At 42.0% G+C, this 25,000-nt stretch overlaps 1 protein-coding gene across 1 annotated transcript in view; it reads right to left on the reverse strand.

Moving 5' to 3' along the window:
- The window catches only part of LOC123499935, a 133,768-nt gene that overhangs the window by 95,162 nt on the left and 13,606 nt on the right, over nt 1-25,000 (reverse strand). Inside the window, exon 3 of the mRNA XM_045248466.1 lies at nt 22,381-22,394. Within this exon, the coding sequence (XP_045104401.1) occupies nt 22,381-22,394 (14 nt within the window). The remainder of the gene's footprint in view (nt 1-22,380; nt 22,395-25,000) is intronic.

A 25,000-nucleotide genomic window follows, 5' to 3' on the forward strand; every position in this document is an offset into this window, starting at 1 on the left:
CGAATGAATGTATTGTTTCCCCTCAACCTCTCTATGCTTCTGGGTGTCTGCGGACAGAGCCGGTGTACTCCACGCCTTACCGGAGACGGAAAGTGGTAATAGGAGCCTCCATGATCTACACAACCGTTAGAGAAACCATACATCCCCCCCTCCCAACAAGTGAGGGTGCAGAGCAGAGGAGAGAGGAAACCATCCATGTGCCTTGTTTGTTAGTTGCTATATTATTATTTCACGTGAGGTTGGTGCGATGTATGTTCTGCCATATGTCTCCAAGGTAGGCATTCCTAGTGAGTGTGCTATTTTGTAAACATGGGGTATGGGCTAATTTTGTTAAGATACTTTATGGGTTTCTTGAACCAATTGTGTTCAGGTCCGTGTTCGTAACCATCTATTGCTTTAATGTATGTTGTATCCTCAAAGATGTTCTCAATTTTTTTTGTTTAATGTTGTTTCTTCTTTTATGAACTGTGTGATGTTGAGAGGATACAGATTAGATGTTGAGTGCAGTTCTTCAGTCGTTTTTTTATATGGATATTTCTCTTGGTGTGCAAACCTAAATGCTCTGCTTTGTATCCGTTGTAAAGAAAGCATTTTTTTCTTTTTTTTGAGAGTGCATTAAGTGTGTAGGTTGGGTATGTTAGGACAAGAAGGACACATGCTTTAACGAAGTGTATTTTTATGTTGGTGTTTAGTATTTCAAATCGTTTTATTAATTTGAGTGCTAGGGAAGCTTCATTGTTGATATGTGTAACATGTTTGCTGTATCCACGTGGACAGAACTTTAATCGTGGTACGCTTGCCTCATTTGAGTAGGTTATTAAATTTCCTTCATTGTTAACCGGAGTTGTCTTTAATAAAGCTATGGGAAGAGTGGCGAATGTGTTGGATTTTATTTTCCATTTGTTCTCAGTCATTTTTTTTCTTGTCTATCTTCTTTTTTTTTTATACCATGTGGGCTTTTCACGGGAATTTATGGGCTAAAGGGGATACTTTTTGTGGTACCTCCTATCTCAAAGCCCACCCGCTTGGAATATGTTGCCCCGAGTGAGGAAGCCCAACCTACACTCGGATTGTGTTAGCATATTTCTTGATTTGCCTGCTTGAGTCATGATTTGTGTAATGTCATATGCGTATTGTAAATTTATCCCATCTGTAATAGATGGGGTGACATATGTCGTATGTATATAATGCGTAAAGTGTAGGTGGTAGGCTGCTACCTTTCGGTACACAACTGGGGCTTCAAAGCTATTAAGTGTAATAGAGGCTGATCTATTGTCGAGAAAGCTACAAAGTAGCTTTTCTATTATTCTAGGAAGTTGTATCTGTTGTAATTTGTATTTTAGACCATTTACCTATACCTTGTCAAATGCCTTGGAGACATCTCTTAGAACTATACAACATTGCTTTTTGTATGAGTTCTTTTGAAATGGTTTCTGTGATAGTTGCTAGGGCTGTGTCTGTTGATCTGTGTTTGCGGAAAGCATGCTGTGAGTCAGATAGTATATTGTTGTTTTCTAGAAATGTTCTAACTCTCATGTTGATATTTTCATAAATTTTGCCCGGTAGGCCCTACTTCAAATAGTGAGATAGTTGTTGGGGTCTGTTGTTGGTTTGTTTGGTTTAGGAAATAGAGTGTTTGAATTTGTTTTGGGTAATACCCTATAGATAGTGACATGTTAAGAATTTTGCGAATATTTTATAAAACTTCATCAGATAGATTCTGTAGAATTATTTTATTTATTTTTTGTGTGTCCTGGTGCGTTATTTTTTAATTGATTTATAATCATTTTTTTCTACATTCTGTACTGTAATCTGGGATGTTAAGTAGTTATTATTTAGGTTATTTGGGTTTCCTTGATGGTAGAGAAGTATTTCTACTATGTTGTTGCTGATGTAAGTGTTAACTATTTGATCGTTGTCTTGATCGAACAAGAGATTTTCTGTTGGCCCTATTCTGAAGACATTCTTTGTCTCTTTTCCATATACCTTTGTTATCTTGTATTAGATACTGTGTTTGATATGATTTGTTACCTTTTAGTTGTTTTATGTTTTGCCAGAATGGTGTAGAACGTCTCCAGTTTCACACATATCGGTAGGAGCGTATACTACAACAACAGACACGAAGGCTAGACTGTGCTTCAGCCTTAGTCGCATTATATGCTTATCAACTGGAGTAACTTCTGCAACGGATGGCTGCAGTCTGCTGGGGATGCCTATGGCTACCCCCTTGACATAGTGACTATTGCTCATGCCGGAACAATAATACGGAAAACCCTTGCTACTGGTCTGACTACTGCCAGGTCTCCTGTTCTCAGAGAGTCCCACCATATCCACCCTCAGCCTTCTGAGCTCATCCTATAGATGAGACAGTCGGTGATCCTCTGAAAGGCTCCAGACGTTCCAGGAGCTTAAACGTAGAACCCTCCGAAGGTTTACTCCAGGAATGGTCCGACGGGCAGGTGCCACATCTGCAGCCCCAACAGCAACCCCAAAGTTAAAAATAGGGCGAGGGGATCCTCTCGTCCCTTTCAAGACACAGGGATCTCCCAAGGTTTCCCCTGCATCTGCCATACGGGTAGGCAATCCCTTCTGGTGCCAAGGCACTTGAGGGGATTGCCTACCCGTATGGGCCTGCAGTGTCGGACCCTCCAGCAGAACCGGATCGAGATCGTGGCAAGAGGCTCGTCCGCGCCTAAAACCTCGACCGCGACCTCTACCTTGAACTCTGTTAGTGGCTGTGGACTTTTTTACAGAGAAGGGTTCTAAGCCCCACCCTAACCAGCTAAGTCAGCCTTGGGCAGGGACACTGGTATCCTTGAGAGTAAAGAAAGGGAGGCAAAGACAGCAGAAACAGAAGAGGACCGAGTTTTGGGACGTAATGATACTCTGATAATGCTGATCCATAATGCCACATTAGCACATATAGGCCCAAATTTCCCTACATACATATCTCACAATGCCTTATCCACCCTAGACATAATACTAACTAACAATGAAACATACCACAATATACTTCTTCAACCTGGACCAACAACTGATTCAGACTACATACCCATAATCATAACTTCACATCCCATTAGAAGACCTAAAACAAAAAAAAAAAAATATATAAGTTTACATCTTTACATAAACCAACCTCCCTTGGAAAACTCAATGAAAGAGTGGATGACTGCAATAACCTTAACTATGGAAAAGCATATTCCAAAAAGGACACAGAAAACAACAGAGAAACCTATATACAATCAACGTATAAAAGAACTACAATTGTGGGCGAAACGATTAATGAAATATAGTTTAAAATCAGGATGGACCTATACTAAATATATCACTTATAAAACCATAAAACACACCATTGTAAAAGAATGCAAAAAAAAAAAAAAAGACAGAACACAATTAACTGGGAAAACAAAATAAGCGAAGCACAGACGCTATAAACATCCAAAGAAATAGGATAGGCGAGGTGACGCGTCACCTCGGCGTATGCCTTCCCCCCATGATAGATTGATTATTAGAGCTTTGCCTACGTTATTATTCTTTCTATTGTGTTAAATTGTGGTGATGTGTGTTCGTTCAGGTCCCCAATGATGTAGGGATTGACTGGGATGCTATTGCATGAAAGTTTGTGATTGGTAGATAAGTTCTTCGAGGTGGAAGGTATATGGCGATGTTTATTGGGCCTGTACTTGTTTCTGTTGTAATTTGTATGTCAGTATTGTAATAATCTTTTATTTTGTGTTTTAGGTTATGTTCAACAAGTACAGCAGAATCATGATGCAGTTTATCGCTGGAATTAGTGAGGCAAATAGTGTAGTTCAATATTTTTATATTTTTGTTTTTTTTCATCCCGTGACTGTTGAGAAGTATTACATATGGGTGAATTTATCTGTCTATGTTACTGAGGGTGCTTTTTTTGTTATTCCGGCGTTGAACATTATGTTGTACGATGTTTAGTAGGTGTGGTGTTTAAGCGAGTGCCATGTTGTGAGAAGTTGTATGTGCTGTTGTGTTAAGGGTGTTTGACAGTAGTTTTATTATTAGTTTTATCTACTTAAAGGAGTATCTGTGACGGGTTTTTATTGATTTACATGGGAGTGGTGTTTTTTCCTCATTTTGTTGGATTTTGTTAAAGAGAGTGTCATCCATTATGCACCAACAGTTAGCGAGGTCAGTATCGTTGTTTGTGAGGTGGCTGTAAATTTCTAGTTCCTTATATGTATTGTTAGTGAATCTTCATTTGAATCTTACGCTGTCTAACTCAGATTTTAACTAGTTAAAACTGAATGTGTCTTTTGGCCATCCCTCGCTTTTCTCTATTATAATTTGCATCCCAAGTTGGATGCCAGAATTTTTTTTCCAATTGGGGCATTTCCTTAGTCTGGGTGTTGTTTAAGATTGTTGTTGGTGTCATTTGTCTCTGAGATATTTTTTTGGGTTCCTGTGCTTGGTTGAGATGGGAGATTACAAGTGTGGTGCTTGGTTGTGAATGGCATTTTTTTTTGGAAGGGATGTTTTGTGTCATTAAATTTAAAATTGCACCAGACAGTGGGTCCTCTGGTACATTTATAGTCGGGAGATTATTGGCTTTATAGAGTTTGTTAAGCTCAGCGCTAAAACTGCCCGGGTTAATGGATTTCAGATAGTGCGCGTGGGTTAAGCTTGTCTGAATTTTGATGTGAGTGTCTTTGTCTAGAGTTTTGCTTTTTGCTTGGAAGGTAGGTTGTTGAGCAGTGTTATGTTTTGTGATCTGGCAGTAGGTTTGTGTTCTGGTAAGTACGATATACGCATCAGGTGTTGGGATAATCCTGGTTGCATATATTAGTTTTTTGGATGGGGTTCTCAATAGTTGAATCTTGGTAGCCCCAGAGGGCTTTATTTTACCCTAGGCATGGCTACAACATATGCCTAGATTACACCAGCAATACAAAAACAATGATTCCTAAAAGGGGCCCGAAGCCCAACACACAACACAGCTAAGACAGTAAATTCAAAAAGCCTGCCTAAGCAGAGCAGTTTGGATACCCGGTTGCTAAAAAAACGCCGTAGCGTCCCTGCACCGCACCTTGCTCTAACCTGGCCGGTGGGCTTAAAGCAACCCTCTAATGGCCCCCCTTGAGCAAGCCACAGGATTCACCTTCACCCAACGGGGGATGCTAAGGCCGAAAAGGAAGTATAGTAAGGAGTACAAAAGGCAATACACATGCACGGACTCTCTACCAAGAAGGAAAGCCCCGGTACACAGGTGCAGGCTCTAGAAATAGCTTATGGCTGGGGTGCAAGAGGCGAGAGCTCCAGAAAAATAACATAAATGTTAAGTCAATCACGATTCGATGATCCACCATGATATTATAAGGGGAAGAGGGGTGGAGGGGTGAGGCGCCAATGGATTGTTCGGCCAGGGTGCAAAACTAGCCAGGACTACCTCTGACTGTCGATAATGTAGTTGATGGTGCGGTCGACAAGAACATTAGTGAAGAGTGACTCGACATCCAGTGAAGCGATAGTTCCTTTAGCGTTGTTGGTTTTCAGGGTATCCAAGAAATCTGTGACGGAGGTCAGGCTGTATGTTGCGGGGGACGTATGGTGTAAGTATCTTGCATAGCTTCTTTACAATGTTATAGGTAGGAGTAGCGATTTGTGATATGATGGGTCTGAGCTTGTTTGTGAGTTTTTACTGTACCATAACAGTTACTCATTCCATACTTTGCTAATTTTGCTGAACTTGATGTTTTTGCTTGTGTTGTTGTTTTTGTTGATGATTTTATTCAGCTTCTTCTTGAGGGTTTCAGTCTAGTTGTTAATTTTTGTGATTTTCGATTCGTCTGCTAAAATGGTGTCGATCTTGTTAAGATACTCGATGTTATCCATGAGTACGTAGGCAGTAGTCTTCTCAGCTTTCTTGATGGTAATGCTGGGATCTGCTTTTAGTTCCTTTTTTGCTTGTATGTCTCTTGCTTTGATAATGTTGCTGTTAAGGCCACCTCTAATTTTTTTTCATGAGTCTGCGATGATTTCTTGTTTAAAAGTTGGTTTTACGGTGACCTCTTGTTTCTTGGCTAGAGAGTATATGTCATCGATGAGTATTCCACAATGCTCTCTTTTGGAGTTTGTTTAATTTGTAGAAGATGTGGCAGTTAAGGCCGAAGTTCAGCAACTCCTTTTGGTCTGGAGTGAGTATTTTCTCAGTAAGGTTGATGTTTCCCTAACTTGGTCTCAGGTGCCTAATTCCTCCACCATTTACGTTAGCCAGTTTCTTCTGATTAGTTTTGAGAGTGGTGCTGCTATGTTGGTCTATAATTTCTTTAAATGGTGTCTAAATTCTTTTTTATTTGTTTGTCTTTATCTATCGCAGTCCATCTCTCTTTTAGATGGTAGAATTGTGTTTTTGATTAAAATAATAATGGTTGAAGCTATTTGATTCGTTTCTTCATAAACCCCTTTCTTCTCGTGGCTTGTTGGTGTTACATTTTTTTTTTGACGATTGGCCGTATTAACAAAAAATTCGTTCGTCCTCTTTATAACTTGTCAAGAAGTGTGCCTTGTAGGATATCTTGATGCAGTCTTTTGCCTCCAAGTTACAAAGAGGACGAAAGAATAATACGGCAAATTGTCAAGAAAAATATAACACCAACAAACCCTGAGAAGAAATTAATCCTCACCATCAATTACAAAAGTAAAAAAAAAAAAAAAAAGAAACAGCCACCTCCTACTTCGAGACAACCCAAAACAAGAAAAGGAAAAAACGCAGCAGTCTCATGTTGTATATAGGTTCACTTCCACCTAAGGAAACTGTGCAACCCTTCAATCAACGTATATTGGCATGACGACGGTGTGATTTCCAGAAGACTTAGCTACCACCTCACATCAGGCTCTTCCAAGAACCACTTAAAAATACGACATAAGACCGCACTAACAAGACAATACATACAAGAAAACACAGAAGTAATTAGGAGCTGTAAAGACATTAGACTCCTCCCCATCATAAAAGCCCTTTACATAAAAAAATTGGAACCAAACCTCAACATACAAAACCTAGACATGCAAGCGCTCCCATGTATGAAGCGATGGGAGAACACATCTGCGTGCAGCCAATCATAGGGAAGGGTCGACCAAAGACTTGGACAGATGTAGGCGCGGGACATGTTGGTTTCGACAATTGTTAGCAAAAGGGCCAACATATTGCCTTACATAGGTGTAGGCTTCTTGCAATGTTCTTTCTTAGCTGGGTTGTTGTGTCGGGCCTCGGCCCCCTTGTAGGATTTATTTAGGATTTACGTGCAACATCCATACTCTATACAAAGAACCATCATATTCTTCAACGTAGACGATCTCATTCTCTCACACTCCGAGTCCGAAATCAAAGAAAAACTGCAAAGCAAAAATAACTGGATAATTGGTGGCATAGAAAGCGTGTTTAGGATCCCGAGAACAAGAATCCTCAAAATATGTCTTAAAGAAACAGATACAGCAAAGACGGCCACGAACAAAGGACTGTTAGTTTTCCACATGATCATCCCTTCACATAACATCAAGATAGACGAATTTATACCTATCCTTACATGCATGCGTTGCTACGCCCTGGAGGACCACAAAACCAAGAATTGTCCCCTTCCAAAAGATCATACAGTGTATTCTGAATGCTGTAGTAAAGAAGATACCTGGAAAAACAGTAACTCAGACACTAAAGAAATGTCTTAATTGTTCAGGAGTTCAGAGAACTTTGGCCAATGAATGCCCAAAAAAGGAAAGAAGTCAAAGAAACCAAAAGAAAACAAAAGAAAAAAAAACATTGGTAATTAGTCAAGCTGTGAAAACTAATAACAATAATAATTAATACTCTCCCCCTAGTATCTGAAATGTTTAAGAAAGATACAGCGTCAATCATTCTTAGGTGCATTATTCACTCCCACATCTTCAACCTTGCAAATCCTCGCACTTAAAATGACGAACTAAATAGAGTATTGAAACTAAACAATATACCACAAATAATCATGCCAAAAAAAAACCATCATCAAAAGAAATCCTAAGCCTGGCAGCGTCAGCACCATCACCAGCAAAACTAAATGAACAAGGAGAAGATCAATCTAACGATCAGGAAGAAGAAATGGAAGAAGTAGAGGTCGAAGAAGAAAGGAACCAGAAAGCTGCAAAACCAATAAAAATAAGTGGGAAAGGCATAGGGCTACAAATAATAACAAAAAAGAGCATTGGGTGGCCGAAAGGAACTCTCGACCACAAACAAATCATAGAAGGCATAAAAGTAGAGAAGTACAAATTCATATTCACTTCAACAGCGTACGATGAGGAAGAAATATACCACCTGTTAAAGAACGACCTTATAGATCTCACCGAAGCTTGGGTAGCAGAAGACGACTCAATCTTTAGGAAAATACGTAATGGGCTTTATCAGGAAAAAAAACTCGACCTACCAAAGGACGTAAACAGCACAAAAGACAAAACTCCTAACTAAACACATCACTCAATACACACACACACACACACACACACACACACACACACACACACACACACACACACACACACACACACACACACACTAACACACACATAGTCCACATCCACTCCAAGAAACACTTTCAACATGGACACATATTAACATCACACAACACAACGTACACACTTGGAAGACAGAGTTACACTTACCTACACATACCTACAGCACAATCTACACATAATCTTACGCAACAGCACTGGGATAAAAAACAACGGAATAATACAAATCTCAGGCTATACAACTTACATAATAAATACATCCAAAGAACTACAAAATGGATCAGCACTATTAATAAAAATCACACCAAAACACAGAATAGCAGGCAGTTTTGACACTGATATTTTACAAGCAACAATAACCACCAACACAGAAATAATCAACATAGCTACCACATACCTTCCATCCCGGAGACCTTTCCTTCCTTTCCAAGACTTCCACAGAATAGCACCACAGAACGCACCTACTTACATAATAGGGGATCTAAATTCACACCACCCTATTCTGAACTACAACAATTAAAAAAACGTAAGAAATGCTATTAAAAAACTTATCGATCATAATAAATTCAGTCACCTCGGCCTACATTTTCCAACTTTCATAAAGCAAACAAGCTCCAACACACCAGATATTATTCTCGGGAACAAAAAAGTATTCCATAATCGAGAAATAAAACAAGGCCCCCTCACAACCTCTGATCATCTCCCCATTATTATAAATATCAGCACCCAAGCTATAAAATTACACGCCCAACCAATACCTAATTTTAAACTTGCCGACTGGGACAAATTTAAACAAGAAATTTGGGAACATACTAATTCCTTAAACACAAATCTGAGTATATCTACACAAAAAATAAACCAGACTTTAATAACCTGGACTAACGTTATCACTACAGCAATGCAAGACCATATACCCAACACACACACACACACAAAAAAAGAGTAATAAGTAATACAATAAAAAAAAAAACTACAATTCTGGGAGCAAAATTTAATAAACACTTGTAACCAATACGGGTAAACCACTCACAAATATAAAACTAAAAAAATAATACAAAGAGCTATTAAAAAAGAATGTTACATACAACATAACAAAAACTGTGAAAAAAAATATTATTATATCTATTTAAGGAACCCAAGTCAATCTGAAATAATAAAAAAAAAAAAATACAAAGGAAATCACACTTCAAATACACCATACATAATGTACGACAACAACAAAGTTTACGATGAGACAGAAAAATAAAAATAAATTCAGACATATAGAGCCAAACATTCCAAAATATCTCCAAAACAAAATTTAAAGGTCAACCAAAACACAGACATAACAATCAATACCTACATACATACACACCAAGAACAATTTGCGCCAAATCCTAATAGAGACTTAACACGCTTAAGTCATGTCAATCCACTAGTAACAGAAATCATCCCAGAAACACTGCAAACCACAATAAAATCTCTAAGAAATAACACACCAGGACACTAAAAAATAAACAAATTTATTCTCTTAAACTTACCAGCAATAACAATAAAAAAAGTCATCATCTCCCTATCAATGGATTATTTTCCAGATTTATACAAACACTAAAATAAAATTAATCCCCAAATCTAACAAATCACCAACAGATCCCTCGAACTACAAACCTATCTCATTATTAGAAATCCCAGGAAAAATATTTAAAAAAATAACGAGTAACAGACTTATATCACATTTAGAACGGCATTACCTTATACCTACCTCATAACACGGCTTCCGACAACACAGATCCACAAACACAGCTATAGCAACATTAACAGAAACATTATTAAACTCTCTTACACAAAATAAAATTTGCGTAATTGTTACAAGAGATATTTAAAATATTTTTGATAAAGTTTGGCATAACGGATTGAAATCAAATTAACAAAACAACATCTCCACCCTATATACATCAAACTATTAAGCTCATTCCTAGAGAACAGATCAGGAAGAATAATTCTCTCCACACTCGAAGGACTTCCATTCCCACTTTTAAGCAGCTTACTGCAGGGACGCAACTTATTCCCAACACTTTTCAATATATACACTGCCGACATTCCAGAACCTGGTCCACACTGTACAAATATCGCATGCGCAGACGACATTACATAAATCATAAGCCAACCAGAAAAAAAAACAAGAAATATCTCACTAAAAAGATAGAAACAAATAAAGAAAATTAACAACTTTCAGAACAACTGGAAGATACAATCAAATATTAACAAATTCGCCATTTTACCTAAAGCCATACATAAAACTATACCTGTATCAATCAAAAATCACATACTTCCATACGCCCAAACAGCAAACATACTTGGATTCCATATAAACAACCAAGGATATAAAAACCAAGTATGTAATTCATAACGAGAAAAAAGCTGAATTAGGACTACAAACAATTAAAACATGTGTACTACCCATCTTAACCTACCCTGCATACTCAATACTACCACTTTCATAAAAAAAGCATTATCAAAATTACAAACAAGCAAAACAAAGTATTGACATTCGCAATCAATGACAGATATCCCTACACCTACACTTCTCAATAACTACATGCAATTAGCAATGTCATACGAATGAACACTATACCACCAGAGCTTCGTGCAAAAAGAACCATCATACTTTTCAACGTAGACGATTTCATTCTCTCACACACCGAGACCGATATCAAAGAAGAACTACTAAAGAATAATAACTGGATGACTGGTGGTATAGAAAGCGTGTTCAGGATCCCGAGAACAAAAATACTTAAAATATGTTTAAAAGAAACAGGAACAGCAAAGACTGCCACTGACAAAGGACTACTAGCTTTTCACATGAGCATCCCTTCGCATAACATCAAAATAGATGAATTTATCCCTATCAATACATGCATGCGCTGCTACGCCCTGGAAGACCACACAACTAACAATTGCCCCCACCCGAAAGACCATACATTGTGTTCTGAATGCGGCAGTAAAGAACACACCTGGAAAAACTGCAACACAGACGTGAAAAAATGCCTAAACTGCTCAGGACCTCACAGAACTCTGGCCAATAAATGTCCCAAAAGAAAAGAAATCAAAGAAACCAAAAGGAAACAAAAGAAAAACATTGTTAACTATAGTCAAGCTGTAAAAACCAACAGCAGTAACAATACACTTCTTTCTGCACCCGACATGTTCAAGAAAGATACAGCATCAACCATTCTTACATGCATCATTCACTCCCACATTATCAATCTTGCAAATCCAGGAACATACCACGATGAACTCAATAAAGTATTTAAATTAAACAACATACCTCAAATAATCATGCCAAAAAACCCACCGTCAAAAGAAATCCTAAGCCTGGCAGCGTCAGCACCAGCACAAGTAAAACTAAATGTACAAGAAGAAGACAACCCTACTGATGAGGAAGAAGAATTAGAAGAAGTAGAAGTCGAAGAAGAAAGGAACATGAAGTTACAAAGCCAACAAAAATAAGTGGAAAAGGCATAGGACTACATATTATAACAAAAAAGAGCACTGGATGGCCAAAAGGAACTCTATACCATAAATACATCATAGAAGGCATAGAACAAGGGAAGTATAAATTCATATTCACCTCAACAGCGTACGATGAAGAGGAAATATATCACTTGCTAAAAACCAACGATATTGATCTCACTGATGTATGGACAACAGAAGAAGACTCAATATTCAGGAAAATACGTAATGGACTTCACCAAGAAAAAACTCCACCTGCAAAAGGACGTAAACAGCACAAAAGGCAAAACTCTCTCTAACTAAGCACCCACTCAGCACTCAAATACTAAAATATTCATAGTCCACATCCATTCCATAATACACCACAATATGGACACTATCAACATCATGCAACACAACGTACACTCATGGAAGACAAATAGAGTCACACTTACTAACACATACCTCCAACACAATCCACACATAATTTTACTCAACAGCACTGGGTTAAAAAACAACGACACTATAAAAATTTCAGGTTATACAACTTACACAATCAATACGTCCAACGAACTACAAGATGGATCAGCACTACTAATAAAAACCTCCCTAAAACACAAAATAACGGACAATTTTGACACAGACATTCTACAGGTATCAATAATCACCAACACTGGAACAATCAATATAGCTACCACATACCTTCCACCTCGGAGACCTTTCCTTCCTTTTCCTGACTTCCATAGAATAGCATCACAAAACACACCTTCTTACATAATAGGCGATCTAAATGCGCACCATCCCATCTTAAACTACAACAATTCAAACAACGTAGGAAAAGCTATAAAAAACCTTATAGATTATAATAAAATCGTTCACCTTGGTCCACATTTCCCGACTTTCATAAGCCAAACAAGCTCCACCACACCAGATATTATTCTCGGGAACAACAAAGTATTCCACAACCTAGAAATAAAACAAGGCCCCATCACATCCTCTGATCATCTTCCTATTATTATAACTATCACCACCCAAGCCATAAAATCACATATCAAGCCAATACCCAATTTTAAACTTGCAGACTGGGACAAATTCAAACAAGAGATCTGGGAAAACACTAACTCATTAAACACAAATCCAAACATGTCTACACAAGAAATAAACCAAACTCTAATAACCTGGACTAAGGTTATCACGAAAGCGATGCACAACCATATACCAAATACAACACAAAAAAACAGAACAAAAGTCAATAATAAATAATACAATAAAAAACCTACAATTCTGGGCGAAAAATTTAATAAACACATGTAACCAATACGGGTGGACTGCTCACAAATACAGAACTCTAAAAATATTACAAAGAGCTATAAAGGAAGAATGCTACAGCCAACAAAACAAAAACTGGGAAAACAAAATAAAAAGACTGACATATCTAATTAAGGAACCCAAGTCATTCTGGAAGCATATAAAGAAATACAAAGGAAATCACATTCCATATACACCATATATAATACACAATAACAAAAAAAGTTTACGATGAGGCAGAAAAAGAAATAATTTTTAGAGACATATGGAGTAAAACATTCAGAATAACTCCAGAAGAAAATTTAAAATTCAACCAAAACACAGACATAACAATCAATACCTACATAAATACTGAACAAGAACTATTCACACCTTATCCTAATGGAGACCTATCACGTTTAAACCATGCTGACCCACTAGTACAAGAAATCACCCCAGAAACACTACAAAACACAATAAAAACTCTAAAGAACAATACACCGGGACACTCAAAAATAAATAAAACTATTCTCTTAAACCTACCAGCAGTAACAATAAAAAAGTTATCAGAACTATTTAATATCTCCTTATCAATGGGTTACTTTCCTGATTTATATAAACACTCCAATATAAAACTAATACCTAAACCTAAGAAATCACCAACAGATCCTTCAAACTACCGACCAATCTCACTATTAGAGGTCCCAGGAAAATTATTTGAAAAAATAATCAATAACAGACTTAAATCACATTTAGAATACCATAACCTTTTACCTACTTCACAACATGGCTTTCGACAACACAGATCCACTAACACAGCTATAGCAACTTTAACAGAAACAGTAGCAAACTCTCTCACACAAAATAAGATCTGCACAATTGTTACAAGAGACATCTCAAAAGCATTTGATAAAGTCTGGCATAACGGATTAAAATACAAACTAACAAAACAACATTTCCACCCTATATACATCAAACTATTAAGCTCATTCCTAGACAACAGATCAGGAAAAATAATTCTTTCCACACTTGAAGGACAACCATTCCCATTATTAAGCGGCGTACCACAAGGAAGCAACTTATCCCCAACACTTTTCAACATATATACTGCCGACATTCCGGAACCCGGCCCACACTGTACTAATATTGCATACGCAGATGACATCACACAAGTCATATGCCAACCAGGAAAAAACAAGAAATATCTAACAAAAAAGGTAGAAACAGAAATAATGAAAATTAACAATTTTGAAAACATCTGGAAAATACAAACAAATACAAATAAATTCACAATTTTACCCATCGCCATACATAAAACTATACAAGTATCAGTTAACAACAACATAATTCCATACGCCCAAACAGCAAACATACTCGGACTTCATATTAACAACAGAGGATACAACAAACAAATAATTCAAAACAAGAAAAAGCTGAATTAGCACTACAAACAATCAAAAGATTCGAAAAACTTGACACAAAACTAAAACTTCATTTAGTTAAGACATGTGTACTACCCATCCTAGTCTACCCTGCATACCCAATACTACCACTTTCAAGAAAAGCGCTATCAAAACTACAAACAACGCAAAACAAAGCTTTGAGATTCGCACTCAATGACAGATATCCCTACACCTACACTTCCCAAGAACTTCATGAAATTACCAACACAAAACCTATAAACACAACACTATACAAACAAGCTTCGAAAACAAAAGAAAAACTAGAATCAACACTTCAAGACACAATATACACAACCCTAATAAGAGAAAACCTAAATAACAATAATAATCACTCATGGTTCAGAAAGACAATAAAAATACTTAATAACCCAGAACCACAAGCAGTATACTCATTCACATGAAAACTCCAAATAGCTACTAGCACTCCTATTCAAACAGCTGCATCATAATCCATTAAGCAACAGAGCGATAAATCATAATACATAACATCAAAATACAAATATGAAAGAGCAAGACGGTTTGCCCGTCAACTATTATTCTAAGACTATATTTCCTTTCACCAATCTTTTCCCCCCTGCTCTTCTCCCCTCCAAATACTATACCCTTCTTTCCCCCAAACTATCTATCCCCTCCCGTCCACACTTCCGTTCGTGCTCTTTTTTTCTCACTCTCTGCTCACTCCTCCGATTGCACTCTCTCTGTCCACTTGCACTCTCCACTCTCTGTTCCCCACTTCCTGCTCCTCGCTCACGCTCTCCACTCTTCGCTCCCTATTGACAAGTTTTATATGATGATGGCTAAGAGAAGAAGGGGAAGGAGGTTTTAGTTTTGATGTTAGGCACCGCATGAAGGGGAAGAAGGAAGAAGAGGAAGAGGAGAAGGAGAAGGACGAGGAGGAGGAGGAGGAGGAAAAGGGATAGGAGAGGACTTAACTTCTTGTGTATTAATTTACTAATCATGTTTATCCAAGAAATTCCAATGAGGGAAAAGAACTCTTTCAAATCTCTCTCTCTCTCTCTCTCTCTCTCTCTCTCTCTCTCTCTCTCTCTCTCTCTCTCTCTCTCTCTCTCTCTCTCTCTCTCTCTCTCTCTCTCTCTCTCTCTCTCTCTCTCTCTCTCTCTCTCTCTCTCTCTCTCTCTCTCTCTCTCTCTCTCTCTCTCTCTCTCTCTCTCTCTCTCTCTCTCTCTCTCTCTCTCTCTCTCTCTCTCTCTCTCTCTCTCTCTCTCTCTCTCTCTCTCTCTCTCTCTCTGTATATATATATATATATATATATATATATATATATATATATATATATATATATATATATATATATATATATATATATTGTCACGCCCGCTAGCCTACAGGACAGCTCGTCCCAGGAGTGCGGCCAACCGGTATACACCGCCGCACTAGCAAGGCGCGACCAGGTTCTTTTCAAACTCTTAAAAAACAGACAGAAGCTGCTTCCCTAGGTCTCCACCACAATCTTAACCTCTTAGATTGGGAAAGGTTACTCGTCACCTCCTCCTCCTTGTCCTAAGAGATAATAACAAGTAATTCTACACGGGAGTGAGGAGAGAAAGTTGTCTTGGTAGAACCGCCCTCACGTAGGACAATCCACCCACACTACTCAAGACAACTCCACTCCTAGCTAAATGTAAGAGAGAGAGAGAGAGAGAGAGAGAGAGAGAGAGAGAGAGAGAGAGAGAGAGAGAGAGAGAGAGAGAGAGAGAGAGAGAGAGAGGTCATCGTGGGGAGAGGACGTGTCCTTGGTCGCTCCTACAGTGTGTCTTCGTGTCCGCCTCACCTGAAGTAAGCAACGTAGGAAGTGTACAGCAAACAAGGAAAGTGATTTACAGTGCAGTGCAGTGCAGTGAAGTGAAGTGACTTAAGTGCAGTGTAGTGCAGTGAAATTACAGAATAGTGAAAAGTGCAGCAGGACAAGCGGTGCAGTAGGAAGCCAGTCGACCTGACCTGACCTCACCCCACCTGCCTACTACTGGGGCGGAAATCCCTCGGGAATTAAGACCAGCTGCACCCACGCTCATTAAAGGATATTCACTCTGCCAAACCTTCCCCACGCAATCTACGTACTACGTTCCACCTCTCTCTCCGATGCCCGCATCCCACACACTTACAGATATGGTGTTGGAATGCTATGAACGCCGAATAGAAAGACCCAAAGGTCTCTGCGGGTACAGACCAAACCATTGGTGTGCAGTCTGTGGCCGAAAGGCGTCACCGACAACAGACCACCAGTGCACCACAGAACCCTGCACTAATCTCTGCCACGTCCACTGCCTGGCCGGCGCGGCTGAGTTTAGGTGCGGCGACACAGGTCAGCTCCGCGCCCGGGCGGGGATTACTGACCCTGTCACTTTTTTTGTGGATAACTCACAAGAAAATTCCTCTTCCTCGACTCTTCCCTATATCCCGCCCACGGATCTGGTTGAGGAGCAGCCGGAGGACGGCCTCGATACCCTACCGAAGGAGGAGCTGATAAAACAATTAAGAAAGCTTCGTAGTGAGTTAGCCACGACAAAGAGCCAGCTAACGAGCTACAGATCCGTAACTGTAGGCCTGGCCGAGAAAAGATGTGTGCTAGTGGAAGCATTATCCATAGTGGACACCCTCTTGGCTACTCATGCAAGCGAGGACCTGCACCAGAGGTCAGTGGCATGTACAGCAAGACCTCACAAACTTCCTGATGAGGCTGTATCCGTTATCCCCGCGGACACGCAAGAAAGTACGTCTCTATCCCTACATCAATCAACCTCCAGCATCCTTCCACACCTAACCCGGCACCTGTAAATGTGGTGGAGCAGGGACAAGTAGGAGTACTCACCACAGGTATTCCTTCTCCATCCACACCTCATCCTTCACCTGAATTACCGGAGGAAAGAGGTCAGGCGCCATCCCAAGTCCCTCCCACACCTTCACCTCACCCCTCGCTCGTATCAGCGGAGGAAAGAGAGGAAGGGCGGTCACTTGCTCCCCCACCATCATCTCAGCCTGAGACATCAACAGGGGTGCCGAGGCGACGAACGCAAACAAACGGCAACAGATCTGAAGGAGGTCAGGCAGGAGGGCAACACCGACCACCCAGAAGAAAGAAAACAGTGAGACGAGGGAACTCACAATCAGAAGCAACACCATTACCACTACCACAGCAAGGACGACCTCAGAACAGCAGTAGTCCGCGTTACACACCGCAGCAGCGTCCTAAAAAGGTGTGTGAATACTGCCAAGGTCGCTTCCACTCAGCTTTGGATTGTCGTGTGAGGGCTGCCGACGAGAGACAACAGGAGCTGGTGCAGGCAGTGAAACAGAGTGGCCAGGAGACGTTACTCGCGCTGAGAAACGTTACTTGGCAACTTCACCAGCCTGCTTCACACCAGAGGCTGGCCGCGCCCCCACTGGTGACTCCTGCAGGACCGCCAGCTTCTCGGCCCCCCTGGTCCCTCGCCCCTTACCCATATGGCGTACAGTATGGAGCAGCGCCCCACCACTACTCGGCGATGCTACAAGCCGGCCAACAGTGAACTAAAGATAGTGTCGGCCAATGTGAGGGGCTTTCACACAAACATTGGGGAGCTCACTCACAGTGTTATTATTAAGAAAAATATAGATTTAGTGTTTGTGTGCGAAACTTTTTTAGATGCCAAGGTGCCAAGCAATTATGCCCGTATCAAAGGGTACTCACCATGGATTAGAAAAGACCGTTCTACACAAGGCGGGGGTGTGGCATTCTGCTTTAAGGAGACTGTGAATGCTCAAGTAGTAGAGCCACCCACACCCATACCTGGGGAACTTGAGCTCTTGACATTGAAAATAATCGACAGCAATGGGAAGGGCCTATTGTGCGTGGGTTGCTATCGGCCTCCATCACAGGGAACAGTGTTGCTGGACTACCTAACATTAAACCTGGACTCTTTGATGACTGCCAGTCAGTGTGACAGTGTAATAGTGATTGGCGACCTAAACCAGCACACAGTCAGGGACGCCTTTAACTCACTACTGGTTGTGCATGACATGCACAACTACGTCACCTTCCCCACGCACAAATCTGGGTCATCCCTGGACCCGGTGGTGACGGATCTTCCTTCCCACACAGTACAGTGCTTCCCACTCGACTTTGTAGGGACCTCAGACCACGTGGCTGTATTCACCAGAGTACAGTTCAAGACACCACGTGAGGAGAGCTTCGAACGAACCCTCTGGAGCTGGGAGGCTGCCGACTGGGATGCCTTTCGTGCTGCACTGAGGACTACAGAGTGGGGAGGAGTGCTGCGTGGCGACGCCAACCAGCAGGTGAGGCAGCTCACCGAGCTGCTTCACAACATGCAGGTCTGCTGGGTGCCGCACTCGGTCCATAAAACAAAGGCATCAGATCAGCCTTGGTTTGGTCCTGCTTGCGTTGCCGCATCAGATGCCAAATACAAAGCCTGGCGTGCTCTCAAGAGGCACCCGACGGCCAGAAACAGACTGAGGCACCGAGCGGCAACAAGGCATATGAATGCCACGCAAGCATGGGCTATAGAGCAGTGGAGGGCAAACCTGAAAAACAAACTAAGGGGAGGCCAGGTTGGCTGCAAGCAGTGGTGGAGCCTTGTCAAAGACAAGCAGGGTGAGTCGCGGGGCACCTCCGTCCCTGCACTCCACCAGGCAGACGGCAGCTTCGCCCACAGTGCAAGTGACAAGGCAGACCTCCTGGCCAAGCACTTCGCTGAAAAGATGTGCATCCCCGACCCCGAAAGACCCTCTCCGCTGCTGCCTCAAATAGTGAAAGAGACACTAGTGAAAGTGATAACAAGTGAAGTGGAAGTGCGAGCGATTCTCGAAAATTTGGACGAGAACAAAGCTGTGGGGCCTCAGGACATCAGCCCGCGCGTTCTACGCCAGTGTGCTGCTGAGCTGGCGCGCCCACTCACTTCCCCTCTTCAATCACTGCCTCGCCACCTCCACATGGCCTGAAATGTGGAAAGGAAGCAGTGTGGTGCCTCTTCACAAGAAGAACTCCAAGGCAGAGGCAAAAAAATTACAGACCCGTGTCCTTGCTGCCTGTGCTGAGCAAAGTGCTGGAAACAATTGTGGCCTCACGAGTGACGCAGCATCTCGAGCGCCACCACCTGCTGAGCAACAGGCAGTTTGGGTTCAGGCAAGGGAGGTCGGCGGCAGACCTGCACCTGCTCCTCTCCACGAAGTGGAGTGAGGCCCTGGACCGAGGCAAGGCCACAGCAGTAGTGGCTCTTGATATCGAAGCTGCGTTTGACAGAGTTTGGCATGCAGCGCTCATCACCAAGCTCCGCGCTGTAGGCGTGGACGGAGCACTCCTCCAGCTCCTAGAAAATTACTTGAGAGCCAGGCACCTCAAAGTAATTATCAATGGGCGGAATCAAAACCACAGCCCATAAGGGCAGGCGTTCCTCAAGGAGCTGCCTCGGCCCTTTGCTGTGGAATGTGTATATCAATGATCTGCTACACCTCGTTCCTGCAGCGAAGGCGTTTGCAGATGATATAACACTATCCCACAGCTACGGACTGGAGGAGAAAGCTGCAGCCACCTGTGACATCAACGCCACCTTGAGCCGCATCGCAGCCTGGGGAAGGAAGTGGCAAGTTAAGTTTGCTGCTCACAAAACCCAGCTGCTAAGCATCACCAGGACGAGTGAAGCCCTGCGCCTCGCCTTCAACGGGGAGACACTGACGCCGCGGGAGGAGGTGGAGGTGCTGGGGGTAACTTACGACCGTAAGTTAACTTTCAGGACCCACTTGGAGCGACTAGCCAGAGAGGCCTCAGGGAAGCTGGCATCCCTGAGGAGAATCTCCTACCTTCTAGACGCCAAAGGACTGGAGTTGCTCTACAAGTCGCAGGTCCGCTCCTCCTTGGAATACGCCTGCCTTGCCTGGGGCGGCGCGGCCAGCAAACATCTCGCTCTCCTGGACAAGGTCCAGGATCGAGCGGCGAGGCTCATCAGGGAGAGTGAGCTCGGCTTCCACCCTACACTGCACACCCTCCAACACCGGCGGGACGTGGCGGGCCTCACCGTCATGTTCAAGGTGCAGCAGCAGAGGGTGGCTCACCTGCATGAACTCCAGCAGCCTGCCCGACAGGCCGAGATTGCCACCAGAACCGTCATCCGTGCCCCTGGGGAGCTGCTCCAGCCCAGGTGCAGAACGTGGCACCAACAAAGGCAGTTCCTCAACACGTATATCGGCTTGTGGAACGCTTTTGTTGCTGTGCAAGCGAGTGTAGAGGGCTGCTGGTCCACGCAGCAGTTCAAGTGTACAGTGAATGAGTGGCTGCTACGGACAGACAGACAGAGGCAGGCTTTCGGATAGAAGGCATTAACTGTGACTTCTTTAGCCTAATATTGTACTAAGTATGTAATGTATAATGTACAAAACTCTGTATATCTATGTAAATTGGTATAAATAAAAAAAAAGAGAGAGAGAGAGAGAGAGAGAGAGAGAGAGAGAGAGAGAGAGAGAGAGAGAGCTGACACACATATGGTGGTGTGTACCCTTCTGTTGACACACATATGGTGTGTAACCTATTGTTGACACACGCGTGGTGTGTGACATCTGCTGACACACGTTAGTGTGTAACCTTTTGCTGACACACGTATGGTGTGTAACCTTTTGCTGACACACATATGGTGTGTAACCTCCTGCTGACACACGTATGGTGTGTATCCTTTTGCTGACACATATGGTGTGTAACCTTCTGTTGACACGTATGGTGTGTTTCCTCTGCTGACACACGTATGGTGTGTAAATCTTGACGACACTCATAGTAAGCGTGAAGGAAGCCTATAGACGCCATCGTTATCACCTAGCGACAGCACTACCTTCCAAGTACTCATGGAGGAAAACAAATCAAAGAAGGACAGCTCACCTGAGGTGGAGCTAACAGATATCGTTGCTGAGGAAATAGGCCTGCAGCCAGTGATGGAGGAAGGCCTGGAGTCAACAGAGAGCAGAGTTGAAGGACTGCCACATACAGTCACGCAACCATGGCAGAATGAAACAAATTCGAATACCACGATGATGCATGAGAATCTGGACATCACGCAGCAGCTGTTTGAACACAGTCAACAAATGCAACAAATGTTTACACACATGTTGATCGTGGTAAGAAGCTTCACCTAAAGTGTAAATCAGCTACGTGCAGTAAAGAGCACAGGAGATGGTAGAGTGATGTCGACTTTGGCTGCTAAAGGAACCTCTCCTATTACTGCATCAGAAACGACTTCTGGGCGTGGAGGAAACTTGTCCGTCTTCTCAGTGTCTGAACTGGGACAGTCCCACCAGGGGGAGTGTGAGAATGCTGCCCAAGTCCGTACGACCTGTCAAGTGATGTCATTTTGGGCTACTGCTACTCAAGAAACCCCTCCTCCTGCTGGCTCAGCACGTACTCTTGGACGTACGGAAAGCTTGTCAGTCGAGTCAGTGTCAGATCCGGAATTGTCTCACCAGGGGGAGCATGAGAATACTGCCAGAGTCTGTATGCGCCTGACCAACCTGACTACACTGTCAGCAAACAGACAGGCTAGCGGCGATAATAATTCGACCAGGTCGTCGAAACCATCTGGAAACCAGGAACTAACTGTCACATCTAGGAATGAGGAATGGGTGAAGGAGTTACTATCCACCTTCAAACTCTCTCAGAATCCACTGCCCACGTTCAACGAGGGCTCGTGTGCAGACTACTGGGTATTCAAACGTGCATTCCAAAGTCACGTTCGAGAGGATGGGATCTCGGAACACCAGAAGTTGGGATATCTGATCACAGCCTATTCTGGCCCAGCAAAACAAGAGTTGTGCGGCTGTCAGGAACTAGAGGATCCCAAGAAAGGATATAAAGAAGCTTGGGACCTGCTGGAGGTCAGACATGGTAACAAACGTACATACATTCAACACTTGATCAAGGGGCCGCCGTGGTACAATGGAACCATGCGTGCTTTGGGAACTGAGGGGTCTCCAAGCGCACGGGTTCGAATCCTGTCCATGGTCTGAGTGCGGGTTGGGCTTCCTCACTCAGGGCAACGGTTTCCTAGCGGGTGGACTTTGAGATAGCAGGTACCCCCAAAAGTATCCCCTTTAGCCCATAAATTCCCGTGAAAAGCCCACATTGTATAAAAAAATATATATATATAAAAAAAGGAGTCTGTGGGGACCAAGCGTGAGAATGAGTGATATCAAAGGCCTGCGCCTTTTCGCGGATGCCTTGAGCACCAGCGTGAGAAACTTGAAGATTATGGGAGAACTAAAACAAATTGAAACATATGAATCCATGTGTCATAACAGGAAGGTTTAAAGGAAAACTGAGAGATGATTACGTGGATGAATCATATAGAGATGAGGAACTTAACAGTGGCACCTCATGTGATGTCGAGTGGTTGTTAACGTTCACAAAAAAAACATGCTCATAAAGGCAGAAAAGGATGGAGAACAGATAGAAAATACAAGTGGACAACATGCTAACCCACCGTATAAGCCCTTACTAAGTAAAAAGACTATGGGATTGATGACCGCAATATCAAAGGTGACGAACAGAAGTCATATACAGTGCTTGTTATGTCAGGAACACCATCCCATGGAGACTTGCAGGTGCTTCAATGAGATGAACACAAATGATCGCCTCTCACTAATGCGACGAGAGCGACGGTGTTTGTCATGCTTCGATCAGAATACTTGGATCGCGACATGTCCCCGAAAGGTGTTGTGTGGTATTGATGGCTGCCTAGAATTTCATTCCCGCCTATTACATTTTACAAGAAATACATTAAATAGACATATCCAAGTGAGATCAACGAGGCCCACTGATGCTCCTTACGGACTAGAAAGAACTCACCTTGGAGACACCTCACCATCCCTTAATAAGAGGTTAAGACAGAAACAGCTGCGGGCCATTATGTCACCAAACCAATCTACTAGTGACGCCCCATGAACATGGTTTTGAGGTTCAAGTGCCTCGACAGGGGGAGTGTTATCGCCTGCCTGGCAGAGAGAGAGAGAGAGAGAGAGAGAGAGAGAGAGAGAGAGAGAGAGAGAGAAAGAGAGAGAGAGAGAGATGAAAGGAGAGATTATAAGTTGTTTACAAGGTAGAAAGTGCTGACTCCTGTCCCATAGATAGAGAACTCCAGGGTGAGCGGTGAGGTCAGCGAGTGAGGTCACTGCCTCATGCTGTGCCCTCACCATTGCGCAGTCCATAGTAAGCTATTACAGAATACACATTAACATCGTCATCTCCTATGTAACGTGCCGTAGACCCGAACACGTAAGTTCATCGTCCGTCAGACGTATACGTATTTACCCGCATGCTATTTGTCGTATTTAGTGTCGCATAATGTATTTAGTCCCGCATAATGTAGCATATACGTACCTATATCACAGCCGTTCTCATGTGGTGGGAATGTGGGTGTAATATAAGGATTCGACCCGTCGAGGGGTTTTAATTATTTCACCTTCATCCTTGCCAGAAGAAAAAAGTTTATTGTATTGTTTTTTTTATCGTGGTGTTTCTTGTCAATAGGTTTTGACCGAAATATATACGTATATATTATCGCGTCGACGTGATGTCCTACAACCACCTGATGGTCGGTGATATATATATATATATATATATATATATATATATATATATATATATATATATATATATATATATATATATATATATATATATATATATATATGTGTGTGTGTGTGTGTGTGTGTGTTCATGTGTGTGTGTGTGTGTGTGTGTGTGTGTGTGTGTGTGTGTGTGTGTGTGTGTGTGTGTGTGTGTGTGTGTGTGTGTGTGTGTGTGTGTGTGTGTGTGTGTGTGTGTGTGTGTGTGTGTGAGAGAGAGAGAGAGAGAGAGAGAGAGAGAGAGAGAGAGAGAGAGAGAGAGAGAGAGAGAGAGAGAGAGAGAGAGAGAGAGAGAGCAGAAGCTGCTGCTGCTGCTACTACTACTACTACTACTACTACTACTACTACTACTACTACTACCACTATTACTATTACTACTACGACTAACTACTACTACTAACTACTACTACTACTACTACTACTACTACTACTACTACTACTACTAATACTACTACTACTACTATTACTACTACTAATACTACTAATACAAATACTACAATAATTACTACTACTAGTACTACTACTACTACTACTACTACTACTACTACTACTACTACTACTACTACTACTACTACTACTACTACTACTACTATTTTTACAATTACTGATAGCTACTACTACTACTACTACTACTACTACTACTACTA

This window comes from Portunus trituberculatus, chromosome 50, assembly GCF_017591435.1.
Source record: "Portunus trituberculatus isolate SZX2019 chromosome 50, ASM1759143v1, whole genome shotgun sequence".
Lineage (NCBI taxonomy): Eukaryota > Metazoa > Arthropoda > Malacostraca > Decapoda > Portunidae > Portunus > Portunus trituberculatus.